We start from the raw sequence: 14,509 nt of genomic DNA on the forward strand, positions 1-14,509 counted from the left end.
AAGTTTAATCTGCCAGGCCAGGTAGGAACTGGTGGCTTCTGATCGCTAGCCTCATACTCCTTGTTTCCATTGCCCCTTGAAGCTGCCTTCCTTCTGAAAATGATTTTCTGTCACATGAGAGAAAATGGCAGCTGTGGTTGGCTGGGAGTATAGAGCGGGTCAGTAAACTAAACGTTGTACATCTGCACAGCTAGCAGCATATGAGGTATGGTAGGGATGTCTTAATACCTGTAATCCAAAGTCTGAGTGCTTATTTACGTTGTGCTGAAATTTCTGTCTCTGTCAGATCCTGATATTGTCTCAGAGAAGAAGCCTAATGCAGAGATTGATCCTACAATATTTGAAAAGCGTTTCTTGAAGCGGATCCGTGATTTAGGCGAGGTATTATTACAGTATTATTACAAACAGCAAGGATGTTAATCTTCTTCCTTTAGGCTTATAAGAGTAGTTTGACAAAACGTAGCTATGTTTTGTTTTTACTGTGATTAGTCCACTATAGTTTGCTCCTTCTATTTCCAAAAGGTCTTTCCTGAAAGGGGAATAGTCTTGTGTGGAAATGAAGTAAACTTGTCTACATCTTTATGAGTGGGCCAAGTATGGAATATGCCCTCTGACAAATGTGATTATAAATAATATCAGTAGTTCTTGTGAAGGCTTGTGAGGGCCAAAGAAGAGTATTATGATTGATTGATTGATCACATTTATATGGCCATCCATCTCACAAGAAGCGACTCTGAGTGGCATACAACAATCAATAAAACAACAATATATAAAAAACAATCATTATAAAAATATAAAAAGTTGCATTAAAAATGAAAAAAAACCCACTATAAAATTTTAAATATACAAACCACGTGGAGAGAGTAAAAAGATCAACCATAGTGGAGCCATCTAAGAATATCTCTGGTTCCCTGGGATCCCCAGGCCTGGTGACATACCCAGGTCTTGAGGAACTTCTGAAATGATAGCAGGGATGGAGCTAACCTGACTTCGGAGGGCGGGGGGAGAATGTTCCATAGGGCAGGTGCCACAGCAGAGAAGGCCTGCCTCCTGGGACCCACCAAGTGTAGGTCCCTGGCAGATGGTACCCACAATATGCCTTCTCTGCCAGATCTAACGGGACAGGCTGTTGTAATTGGGGAGGGGTGTCCCTCAGATAACCTGGTCCCATGCCATGAAGGCTTTAAAGTTTAAAACCAGCACCTTGAATTGGACCCAGAAGCAGACTGGCAGCCAATGCCGCTCACAGAGCAGAAGTGTAATATGTGCTCTTCTGGGAGCACACATAACTGCCTGTGATGCTGCATTCTGCGCCAGTTGAAGCTTCTGGACACTCTTCAAGAGCAGCCCCATGTAAAGTGCATTGCTGTAGTCCGATCTGGAGGTGACTAGGGCATGGGTGACTGTGAGCAGAGCCTGCCGATCCAGGAAAGGGCACAACCTGCCTGTTAGAGAGAGGTGTGCAGGGCTCAAAACTCTCTGAATGTCCTGCCATCTCATATTGGTAAATAAGGAAACAGTTATGTTGCAAAGCAGTTTTGTGACTATAAACCATGGTATGAAATAGCCAGGAGGATTTATTAAGTGGAAAACCAGAAAGGATAGGGCTTTTTAAGGTTGCTACATCCACATGGAATAAAGATGTGGGGGGGGTAGTTTCTACATGACTGTTTTAAAGGCTATTTATGCACTATTGATATGTTAACTTGCACATTGTCTTGAATAGAAGGACACAAAATATATTTCAGATCAATACTTATTTTCCCTTTTGAAATCAGGGCCATTTTGGCAAAGTTGAACTCTGCAGGTATGACCCTGAAGGTGATAATACAGGAGAACAAGTAGCTGTAAAGTCACTGAAACCTGATTGCGGTGGGAATCACATTGCTGACCTTAAGAAGGAAATTGAAATTCTAAGGAATCTTTATCATGAAAACATTGTGAAATACAAAGGAATCTGCACTGAAGATGGTAATGTCTGGAAATTATTTATTTCCTTCTTCCAGGCTTTTAAATTAATTGTTTTTTTTATATGATGTTCCTTTCCCAAATAAAAGGATGACCTAACTATTGATGAGAGAAATCCTCCTTCCATTTCAGTTTAGCCAGTGGCTCAGTTAAAATATATTATTTTCAGTAAATGATACCTGTTTCACTACAAAATTCATATTCTGTTGCAATGACAAGAATCCCTGTCGTTGTTACTTCTGTAATTTAAGCTACAGTTGTGATTATACTGAATACTAGTACCAAGTTTCCGTTATGCTCAAGAATTCTCTTTTAATAGTGCCCAGAAATACTAATTGTACCTGAAATTTCATGTACTAGATTATTCAGGAAATTATTGTTGTCTCAGGGCTACTTCAAGTTTCACAGAAAATTAAGTTCCATTACCCATCCCTCCACAATATGTAGAAGAGAGCTTCATGATTGAAAACATAATATGCAACATTTGATTCAGGACCTATTCGTCACATATTTTCTTGGGCATCATCCCTTCAGTTGTTTAAAGTGGCGATTGGAAAATGTGGTAAACAAGCATTTTCTTCTGTCTAGTGAATGTGTTATACGTTCCTTTATCTGAAATCTTAATGGATACTTCTGTCCTATTTTAACTATTTATTATCTTGTACACCACCTGGAGTTGCTTTGGCAACTGAGATGTCTAATAGATTGATTAACTAAATTAAATGAAAGAAATATGAAAGATTGCATGACAGAACATCAAGAAGAACATTTAAACTAGGCAGAGGTATTAATTCCTATACTCGGTTGAGATAATTTGTGTGTGTGTGTGTCTGTTTTAAATAAAAGGTGGTAACGGAATTAAGCTTATCATGGAGTTTCTTCCTTCTGGGAGCCTGAAAGACTATCTCCCTCGAAACAAAACTAAGATCTTCCTGAAACAACAACTGAAATACGCTGTACAAATCTGCAAGGTAAATGTATACTTTAGTGTATTTAATAGCAGACACCAAGACATTTTAATTTCAGTTAGCATATTCAGTAGGTGTTTGAAATAATTATTCATAAATAACACCTTAGTTTCTTGAAGAATGTATATTTAGTGTATTTCTTTGTTTAGGGTAAGTCCCCATGAGGCAGTTTACAGTGTAATCTTTTAAAAAATAAATCAAATTAAAGAACCATGAAGACAGTATTACATGAAACCATATCTGTAGGCAACAGTAAGATTAATAAAAGGCTGGGTTAGAGGAAAACCAGTTTTAGGGACTGTCAAAAGCCCACAAGAGTAAGAGGCTGTAAAGTTATGGAGAGAAGTATTTGTGTAAGTAGGCGGCTATCACAGAAAAGAGTCTGCTTCTGATTCCTTCCAAGATGCTTAATGTTAATGATAGGCTAAATATAGAATACTGATTTTGTGACCTGGCCCTTTACCTTTTCTCAGCTCTCAGCTTTTTATTCTTCAGGCAGTCCAACTAATGAAACAAAGGGATTTGGCATAATCCTTTAAAGAAAACCCTTTAAAGAAAATGTTCTAAGTGGTTGGTGGAACCAAAGTCTGTAGTCAGTGGAAAATGAAATTGACTTCAAATGTCTGTTTTTTTCATTCAGGGAATGGATTATCTGGGATCTCGACAGTATGTTCATCGAGACTTAGCAGCAAGGAACGTTCTAGTTGAAAATGAGCAGAGGGTAAAGATTGGGGACTTTGGACTGACTAAAGCCATTGAAACGGATAAGGAATACTACAAAGTGAATGATGATCGAGACAGCCCTGTATTCTGGTAAGAGATGGCCATTAGGAACCTAAGCAATTTTTTTCTTTCAAGGAATGTATTGGCTTAAAGTGAATGAACCCCCTGTGAGTCACTGTGGACTATTCTGATGTATAATCCTAGGCTTCCTGGTCCAGTCATACCTCCATGCTATTCTGTAGTCAGTCATTGAAAAGTTCCTGAGAATGGAGTAGAGTAGGCAGGAAAAGTATCCTCCCTTTTCATTGGAAGGAGTGATTGGCTAGAATCAGTTGAATGAATTAGGTGGGTTGGGCCTAATAGATTATGATATCATCTATTTCAGTCTCACTCTGATAGGAAATTGCTTACATGGACATCAGTACAAATATGGGCATAGCATTTGCTTCCATTAATGTTTAGATGGAAGTAAGCAACTAGGGCCCTCAAAATGCTTTGGACTACAAAGTCAACTTTGAAAGTGATAATGGTGCCAGGGCTGTTGGAAGAGCATCAAAGTGCCTACCCTACTGTAAGCATAGAAATTGTTTATAGAAACCTGTGAATTGGCCCTTAGTGTCATCTCCTAAAAACATTTTTTTTCTTTTCTGCTGTAACAATTGCTTATTTTCAATTTGTCCTTCAGCCCTTTGTTCTGGGGTCAATTAATAGTGCATGTTGGGATGACATTATCACTGCAGCCCAGAATTGAAATATTTCCCAGTATAAATTGGCTACCAATATTGGGCAACAGTTTTAAATAATGTCATTTACAATAATAATAAGTAATAAACCTCCTACCTTTACAGGTATGCTCCTGAATGCCTATTACAGAGCAAATTCTATATTGCGTCAGACGTTTGGTCTTTTGGAGTGACCCTCTATGAACTTTTGACTTACTGTGATTCTGAGTGTAGTCCAATGGCAGTAAGTAGCAGTAAAAGAAAATGTTTTTCCTAATGTAATGCTCATGATCCCACAGGAGGTTCTTGCCTGCTGGCAGTTTCTGAGCTGTTGCATTGCCCATAATTTCTTAAAAAGAAATGTTAGATTAAAAAAGGGCATTAACATGCTGGGCATTTTTCTGGAAATCTTTCTTTATCCAGCAAATGTTTTAATGTTTGAACTTAATAGTTTGAATTGTCCAAATAACCCTTTGCTGTTCTAGACATTTTAAGCCCAGCTGATATTTGTGATTGTATTATATTTTTCAATTTATTGGGGGGAAGGAACAGCATCCAAGAGGTTGTCAACATAAAGTCTTGCTACATTTCTTAAGATCATCATCACCAGCTTCATTAATGCCCATCTTATCAGTAAATTGGATCTCTCATCAGGAGGAAGGATATTTAGTGTATGTTTTTGTAACGTACAGGAATTCTTGAATATGATTGGCCCAACTCAAGGCCAGATGACAGTCACACGGCTAGTACGCATATTAGCAGATGGGAAACGGTTGCCTTGTCCTAAAAACTGTCCTGAAGAGGTAAGAATGTTTTCATCTTTGTTTCTTTTATAAAAGAACCTCTGATTTTAAAGCATTTTTAACTGTGCATTAGAATGTTTGAGCACTAACCTTGGCAGATTTGTGCAAATCTCAGGCTAATTTGTAAGGTTCCCTCAGGCACAGATCATTGAAGGAATTCAAATTCACAGATTCAAATTCAATGAGGACAGTCCGTTTTTATATGCTCTCTGAAAGTTCCTTCCCTTGGCCATAGGAAAACCCCTCACCTGCCCCAAATTCAAATTATAGTCACAAGGTGAGGATGGATCAACTCCACTCACTGTAATTGAAGTATTGGTTCAATTCACTGTAACCCTCCCCTTTTCCAGATTAATCATACAAATGATCTACTCCTTGTTCCCTGTTCTGTACCAGAAATACAGGAACTTCTGCAGAACTTTGGCTGAGTTGTGATTAGCCTCCAGGGCTTGGGGTGTGTGGGGGGAATGAAATGCAGTTTTTAAATCCATTGATCACAAATGTGCAGCATCTCATTACTTTTTAGACAACACATTCAGAGGAAAATAATACCCTATTTATAATATATTTGAGCATTCCAGACTTGATAATTTCCCCCCAAACATTTCGGTACAGAACAGAAACTTCCATTCCACTGGTCTGCTGAACTTTGTGTGTTTGTGTGTGTGTTGTTAGCTGTCTTGAGCTGCCTTCCTTTTTTGTGTTTTTAGTTAGAAAAACTAACTAAACAGGGTAAAAATACATCAGTGCTCAAATAGGATGGCAACAGTCAGCTTCTGCAAATCATGTTATCACTGTAAGAAATCACATGCAAGATATGTAAAAGATTAGACTGAAGAATCTGATTGCTTTGGAACAGCTTCATCCAAATCTGAAAGTCGAAACATTACATTTGAAAGAAGTCCCGTATAAGTAAAAAAACGCATAATTTTCTAAGCATGGATTGAGATGAGTCCCTTTTGTGACTGTCAGAGGCCCTCTGAGGGGAAGGTAATGGCTCTTCATTCAACCCTCCAGCTTAAGACCATTGGCCTCAGTTGGTGTAGAAAGCATATTGGGTGAGCTTCATCTTTCTTCCCAGATCCAAGAGGCAGGAAATCATGCAGACTTTTATTCTTCTCCCTCCTAATGAAGTTTCAGCAGTTTAGTTTCCTTCCTAAACAAACAAAGAAAAAACCCCCGAACTACCCTATTCCTTATTTGCTTAAACTTTTCTTCGATATTCCTCCTTCCAGTTGTAATTCTGTGCCTGTTATTGTTACAAAGAACTGTATCCAACCAAACCCTCAGCTCTTCATGTTCCTGTGGCTTTTTGTCCCCTGCCTCTGATTTGCTTGTGGATTGTAGCAATTAGAAACCAGGCAGGGGGCAAGTTTTACCAGCGGCGAGCGTGGAAGTTATTGACCCAAAGAGCCGCATGTCCTCTGGGTTGGAGCAGTTGAAAGCCCCAAGAAGGCGATTCTCCTTCCCAGCCCCGCCCAGGCTCCCAATGAAGGCAATGCCTGCCTGCACCCATCCCATCGGTATTAGCTGCCTTCCATGTTTTGCAGACTCAGCTGCCGCTTTTTCCTCAGCTCTTCAGAGCTAGAAGCCAGCCTCTGCCTCCTGGGTCTTTCAGACCCCAGGCGCTTAATGCTACACATTCCGGTGGCAATGCCATTTTATGCCACCCTGTGTCAGCAGAGTACAGTGATAGCCTCCACAGAGCAGTTCGCTTAGAGCCACACTTTTGCTTCTTGCACAAGGTAAAGATAATTCTGGAGGTTTCATATCTAAATAACTATTTATCCAAAAGGGGGAAGAAAAAGCTCCTAAAGGAGAAACACTTCTCTCCACTTTGTTCACTTCATCCAGCTTTCCTCTAAGCCTTCAGTTTCTTCAGGGATGATTTGGATTATCCTTTCAAAACCCAATGAAGTCAGAGGAACATCTCCCCTCCAACTGTGAAAGGACACAAAATTTTGCAAACACAGAATATGGCTCAGGTACAGATGTAGGTTGAAGTCAAATTAGCATTCCATTTCTTTTTGTGGTTGGCTTCTGTTTGGATGAGAAGGCTTAAAAGATACCCTTGCAGAATCTGAGGGCAACTTTAAAGCTTTGTTACATCTCAGGGAAAAAAAAAACAGAATGAAAATATTTAAACACCCTTAGAGTTCTTTCCTCCCTAGTGATTTCTTTTTCATTTCAGAAAAACAGGTCTTCTTGGAATAGAGCTAGACACCCTTAACTGTAGAGGAGGCAGGCAGAACTTTTGATGCTATGATTTCTTTGGTAGGTAGGAGTCTTCTCCAATTCTTTTTCCACTTGGGAAACCTCATCAGACAATTGATTTAAAAAAAAAAATAGTATCAAGCTGCAAATCCATTCTGTTACCAGCTGCAAAGTGTACTCAAAGCAGCACACAATTAGCCAAGCCATAAAGCAGAGAAGATGTTCCGCTTGCTCAAAATTTCTTTGGTGTTTACTCTGTCTTTGCCATTCCAAAGAAGAAAAGACAGTGGAGAGCAACAGTGGGCTTGATTTGTAATATATCTGAAGTTCAGAATGGCAACCATAATTTTTCTCAAGAAGCTCTTTAGAATGGGGGTATTACTACAAATACCAACATTTTTGGTACCCCATTCTCTCCTCTGGCCTCTCTTCTATCCCAAAGGTCTCTCTCAAGATTACAACCTTATTGTTAACATATTTGGCTTTTTATGGATGTCATTTATCTTTATCTTGATAACCTCCTCCTTAGCTCAACTTCAACAGATAAGGCTCAGCAAAGTTTACATGAAACACTTAAGTGTCTGTTGAAATAACAACCACTAACCATCTCCCCACATCCAACATCTAGAAGCAACTATAGATAGTTATATGGGGCTTGTTTCAAAAGAGCAACCTCAAAGAATTAGAGAGGCCCCAAGGCCAGAAGCGTCTCACAAGAAAGGAGTCTGATAACCCCAGGCTTGATGATTTTAGCGTAGGTATTGTTTCCTGGTCTCTGTTCCACTGACCTACAGTGGTTTCTCCTACCTCATTTTTAAAAAAAGGTAACAAAAAAAAAATGTCATGCTATCTTTGAACTGGAATCTCAAGCAGTACTTCAGATGTTGGTGGCTGAACCCACACCAAGATAGGACATTCAAAGGGGACTGTGATACACTGTGAGGCTATGTGATTGGAATTCAAAGGAAACTTAACATAGCACCACTCAAATTTTGTAGTCCGACTTAGCTTAGAATCCATGATTCATCTCATTTCACAAGATCATGTGTTGACCAGAACACCTCTACACCAAAGGCCTTCAAAACAAGGAAGAATCAAATCTCATCCTGAAAGCTAGAAACGGTCTGCCCTCAGGAAAGCATCAACCAGTGCTTCTAAGGCTACCTGAAATGCCTTTGCCTGATGCTGTGAAAGAAAGTAAATCTTCCCACAAAAGATTGCAAAGAAATTGTCCTCCTTTGAGAAGACGTATTAACAGATCTAAAACCTAACACGCTTAATAGATGACACATACAGTCTTGTGTAAATTGGCATCCTTCTAGTAGATAACATCTCATCTTAAAAGATTCATCATTCTTGTCACTTCACCAACTGAACCCAGACTTAGCCTGACAAGCTGTGGATTCCATGGGGTTCTGTGAGCCCTGCAAAGGACTCCATTTGAGCTACTAAAGACTACATCCCAGAATTGTACTACCTTAGGTAGCTTCTTAGCTGCCATATTCTTTAAATCTAGTCTCAAAAATTAATGCTCTCTCAGCCAGTAAATATACTTGCATTTTTCACTAAGACGGAATGAATCTTTGCCCAGACCCTACATTTTACTTTCCCTTTCTCCCTACCTCCTTGTTACAAACTGGGTATTGCCAGCAGTCCAAACATTCATCTGCTCCATGCCTTCCTTCAGGTGGTCTCTTCATTTTTTTTCAATTTCTTCATCTAGCATGGACCACTGGAACGAAGCATGTAGTACTGTATTGTAGCAATTTTAGCATATTCCAATATCCTTACGAATTACAGCACACTTAAGCATAAGAGTCTCTTAAATGGGTTCCCTTGAGATAGTTATAGAAACAAACTCCATTAGGGAGAAAAGAAGCAAACGTCAGTCACGGGATTTCCTGCCTCTTGAGCTAGTATAGGATGTAAAAGTGTGTTTTGTATGCTGTCACAGCATCAGAAAGCAAATTTCCTGGTAAGGACCCATGTCCCTTTTATTTTCTAGGTTAACCAACTGATGAGAAAGTGTTGGGAACAGGACCCTGGTGAGAGGACAACTTTTCACAATCTGATTCAAGGCTTTGAAGCACTTATAAAGAAGTTATAATCTAACATTTTTATATTGTTATCGTTAAATAGTTCAAAAGATAATGCCTATTGCTACATTTTGTAATTTTGCAATTCACCCTATTAATTCTTTTTTGCTTGGAAACAAGACTTTGCTACTCAGTCACCCCAAGCAGTAAAAGCATTGAGCACTTGGCAGTCAACATCTGTGGGATGGCCAGAACTGTTGTATTTCAATCATCTAGGTTCTGACTGGTGAAAATAAAATTGGTCTACGTAACATTTGAATGTTATCAAAATTTTTAAAAGGAAGCAGTAGTTTTGTCAGAATAATGATTCAGGCCTTAAGGTATGCAGCCTATTATATTACTTCTTCATGAACGCCTTTAAAAACGTATATTATGCAAAAATGCTAATGCTTTTTTTTGCTGGAAGAGCCACACAAATATTCCTATTCATTGAGAAGGATTGGATCTGTACTCCTCAAACTCAGCTATCCCATGTAACTGAGTAGAATATTTTTGAAATCATTTTAAAGTGAAAATGTTTATATTGTATTATGGACACTTGCTGTTCATAAGAATAAAATGGAAGAAATCACTATAAAGCATACTGTTGGGGAAATCATCAGTTCTTTAGATCCCAGCCTGTTTCTTTTTGTATATTGTGTATTTGTAAACTTGTTTCCTGTATGCTCGGTGCCACCCAGCCCCCATCACATGTATAGAGCAGAGGCTTCCTCTAGTCATTCATCCTAGGACATTGTTGATGCTTTCATTTATTTACTTCCCTTTAAATGGAAAGCTGAGGAAAAGATTTGCTTGAAATGGTCCATCTAAATTTGTCATTCTTGGTTTGGAGGAGAATGTTGGATTAGGGCTTTTGGGCCATGGCCAAATGCCAATGGTTGCTCCTTTTATTATCAAGGGAAGTTTCTAAATAAAATACTCAAATAACTCCATTTTTTTTTCATACAGTGGGTATTCTGATTCTTATGCTGGAATGCAGGATTTTTATACACCCATCTTTTATATGTGAGGAAAATAGGTAAATGGAAGAGCATTATGTCAATACTGAAGTGACACATGCCTGATAATATTTTCAGTAAACGTCATATAGCAGATCAACAGACTAAGCAGCTAGCCACAAGAAGTGATCTGTGTGTATCTTTATTTTGAACTGCAATGCCCTCACTGCATTGAGGATGTTGCCAGAGATAAAATATAACTTCAACAATAATGTATGTATTATACCTGCAGTTTATAAAGGATATAGTAGTCAGAACTTTACAGGTTAGGAAAGACCTTGAGCTGGATCCAGGTTTAATCACAGTTAAAGAATGCCTCTTGATTTCATTGGTCATTTCTAAGTAGACTTGACCTAATCCATTGAATCTAAATAATACTTGTCCCTTCTATTTTTTGAGTTGGAGGAAAATGGCAATATGCATATATGTGGAATGGAGCCATATTGCTTGATTTACCAGATTGTCCTTTTCCTATGTCAATTCACTAGTCTTTTTAGGTTAAAAAAATTAGGGGCATTCTTTAAAGGGAAGCTATTCTTTCCTAAAATAAAATAATGCATTTGCAAAATAATTCAGAATTTGCAATAATGTAAAATGTAATTTTAACCCTAACCCATCTTTCAAATTGCCTGTTCTTTTCTGTAATCTATAAATATTCTATATGCACTTTGTTATTCTTTATTAAAAAAAAAAACCCTGATTTTATCCAGGAATGTTTATCCATTTTTAAAAAATGTTCTAAAAAAGGGCTGTGTGCTCAAGCCTGTACTTAGCATGCTTTGAAGTGATTGTCTGATCCATTTCAGATGGCCATTTTTGTGTTTTGTCGTGTTCATGTCCATTTTCCCTATTTTATTTCCCTATTCCATTTTATTGATTTATTTGCAATACAGTACAAAAACATTTACTGTACAACTATTTATACATACCAAGTTGAATGCCTTGGAAAGTCAAATTTGTATGTTCTGGCTTACATACAAATTCGGCTTAAGGACAGACCTTGGGAATTTGTTCTTAAACTTGGGACTACTTGTAAAGGCTACCAAAAGTGGCTTCCTTCCCCCAGACCACCCAAAAGCACATTGGTCAAAACCCATTGGTTAGTGTCAAGGATGACTTTTAGGTCTAATTCTACAGAATAGCTGCCTGTTGCAGTTAAGCTGCCATTGAACTCAATGACACAACCCTGATAACATTTCAACCAGACTTAAATACATGATTATGCCAAAGCCACCGTAGGATTAAAAAACAAAACAAAAAACCTTCATAGAAGCTATGGGGAAAGGGTGCTACATGTACTTCTTGGGGACGTATGTTCCAAAGCATTGGAGGCACTATAGAGAAGTTGTATATGACATATTTATATGGTTTTTCATTTATTTAATAAGTCCATCTCACTCATTTGGATTATTTTTGCCTCTACATGATACTGAATCAGTTCAAAATCTGCATGTAAATATATGTAGATACAGATGGATATACAAGTAGGGGTGATTATTGCTCTGTTCCTTCTACTATTTCATAAAGAACTGCTGGATATTAAATGTTTGGTCTACTACTGGATACATACTGGAAATTCGGTCTAGTTCCAACACAAGACCTCTGCGCTGACCACCACCTCCCATAATCTATATAATGAAGCCTTTTATACAGCTGCTCAGGGTTAAACCAAGGAAGAGTAGTCATCATTTGAGGTGGTATGGGTAAAGGAAGAAGACACTAATACAATTTATTGCATTTCTACTTTTTTCCCATTCACATCTTACATATGTGTAGAAAGTTGCAATTTCAGGGCATGGACAGAGGTAATTATGAATTCATGCTATTGTGATATATTAATAGAGCTATAACATTAAGGTTGTGGACAAAGGCCTAGATACAGATTTATATTAAGCCAGTCAGGTGGTTGCTCCCTTCTACTCTCTACTATAGGCATACATTAGGGAGGGGTGGTTTGTAAACCATCTAAAGAACTAACTTGGTAAAGATACAATCCTGCAGTAGGACTTTATCGTAATTGCTTATATCCTAAATTTCCGAAGACATAACACTATTGCAGAAAAAAAGATTTGATTGGTTGCCAAATTTGTGCATTGTGCCTCTCTCCCTTTTCCTTCTTCAGCTGATTTAACCTCTTTCAATATTAACAAGGTGGAATAAGCTAGCCATATAGGCTTGTAAGAACATTAACTTGCCAGTTTATTTATGAAGAGCTTGACTGGTCAAAAAGTAATGGAAATGAAATGAGACCAATACATAAACAAGGCGGGTCCAACTAAGATTGCACTATACGGGTAGTCTTTGGGTTAAGAACACCTGGTTTAAGGACGACTCATAGTTAAGAACAGAACCTACTGTAGCAAAATCTGAGTTAAATACACAATGATTTGAGTTAAATACACAATGGTTCGAGTTCATTACACGATACTACTTATACAGTATTATACAATAATACTGTTCTGCTTACATACAAATTTGACTTAAGGACAGACCTTGGGAACAGAACTTGTTCTTAAACTTGGGACTACTTGTAAAGGCTGCCAAAAGTGGCTTCCTTCCCCCAGACCACCCAAAAGCACATTGGTCAAAACCCATTGCTTAGTGTCAAGGATGACTTTTAGGTCTAATTCTACAGAATAGCTGCCTTCTTGCAGTTAAGCTGCCATTGAACACAGTGACAAAACCCTGATAACGTTTCAACCAGACTTAAATACACTTAGTTTTTTATGGGTAAAGCCATATTACAATCGAGCACACAATGGTAAATAGCCTGTTTCAAACACACTTTCACTCACAAGAAAAGTAGACCGGTTAGAAATAAGAGCTAGGATATCAACAGAAGCATTTCATGTATGTATAAAGTATTACTTGTGGTGAGCATCTCTACAAATTGTCAAAAATAATAAAGTGCGACAAAAAAGTTTCCAAGTTGGAAGTGAGATAAATCAGGTGTCTGTAAATACAATCTGGAAACCACATTCAAGTTAAATGCAAGTGACTGTAATAAATTCAGCTCCAACTGGATATTAAATATATATTCACACACACCAATGTTGAAAATATATTTAAATATTGCCTCTAGATTTAGAACTTATAGCCCTAAAGGCCACCATCTACAAATGCAAGACTAGTATCAGTCCTTCATTTCCACAGAAACTTTGTCACACGTACTTATATTACCAGCTTTATACTTCAGCAATGTTGTTATCAACAAGACGTGTATATTGACATTTTCCTAGCCTGCTGCTAGAAGAGTTGCCTAATTTTATTTACATTTGAATGTTGTATTCAGTCTAAACCCAATCATCTCAATAATGGTGTATTATTATTACTGTGAAACAAGATAGAATCAATAATGAATACTCTGCAATCAAGAACCTTAAGTCCTCAAAGAGGTTTCTTGTAATATCGCTGACCAGGATCATTGCTTTTTAAGGGTATCATTGCAACTTCTCAACAAGCTAGTAGGAAAGTTCTGTTATTTCACTGCTTTGAAAGAACTTGTCAAACCATAACATTGCTATTCCTTTAAAACATATTACTGTTATCCCAAACAAACAAACAAAAATTAGTCTGGAAGAAGAGAGGGTCTTTCCCATACCAAGTTTCCTTATAAAAACTAATTTCTGCAATACTATTGCATTGATCATCTACAATATATATTAAAAGATAATGGTGACAAGAATGCCACAAAAAGTGACTTTGATTTCAGATTAGATAGAAATCTTAATAGACACGTTTTCTTTTAAGGTACAATTCTGTATAATGCACTCCCGAGCCCTGAGTATGTGGGCCAACATATTCCACTGGGCTGTCTTCTGGATTTGTGACGAGGTATGAAGAGCTCCTCTTCTCATTTTTTACTGGAGTCATCTAAGGATTATAAAATGTCGGTTATTATAACAATGTGCAGCACTTAAAGAATGTTGAATTTGGCATTCAATAAACTCTTTAACCATGATTTACATAAGGAATTAATCTAAACAGACATAAATGGTTGGTTCCGGAGCTTTATCC

The 14,509-nt window shown here is 37.8% G+C and overlaps 2 protein-coding genes across 5 annotated transcripts in view; one reads left to right on the forward strand and one right to left on the reverse strand.

The window, feature by feature from the left end:
• JAK1 (Janus kinase 1) overlaps positions 1-11,180 on the forward strand; it is a 67,115-nt gene extending 55,935 nt beyond the window's left edge. The window contains exons 20-26 of the mRNA XM_007429931.3: positions 287-381; positions 1,779-1,971; positions 2,815-2,939; positions 3,577-3,749; positions 4,508-4,625; positions 5,074-5,184; positions 9,404-11,180. Of these exons, the coding sequence (XP_007429993.1) occupies positions 287-381; positions 1,779-1,971; positions 2,815-2,939; positions 3,577-3,749; positions 4,508-4,625; positions 5,074-5,184; positions 9,404-9,505 (917 nt within the window). The 3' untranslated portion in view covers positions 9,506-11,180. The remainder of the gene's footprint in view (positions 1-286; positions 382-1,778; positions 1,972-2,814; positions 2,940-3,576; positions 3,750-4,507; positions 4,626-5,073; positions 5,185-9,403) is intronic.
• The window catches only part of RAVER2 (ribonucleoprotein, PTB binding 2), a 52,083-nt gene continuing 48,192 nt past the window's right edge, over positions 10,619-14,509 (reverse strand). For all 4 annotated transcript variants that reach the window (XM_088153639.1, XM_088153638.1, XM_088153637.1 and 1 more), the window contains one exon: positions 10,619-14,365. In XM_088153639.1, coding sequence (XP_088009765.1) covers positions 14,219-14,365 — 147 coding nt within the window. In that variant the 3' untranslated portion in view covers positions 10,619-14,218. The remainder of the gene's footprint in view (positions 14,366-14,509) is intronic.

This window comes from Python bivittatus, unplaced genomic scaffold, assembly GCF_059951505.1.
Source record: "Python bivittatus isolate LINGU-HERP-01145 unplaced genomic scaffold, Pbiv_v1 ctg000700_np1212, whole genome shotgun sequence".
In the NCBI taxonomy this organism is placed as follows: Eukaryota; Metazoa; Chordata; class Lepidosauria; order Squamata; family Pythonidae; genus Python; species Python bivittatus.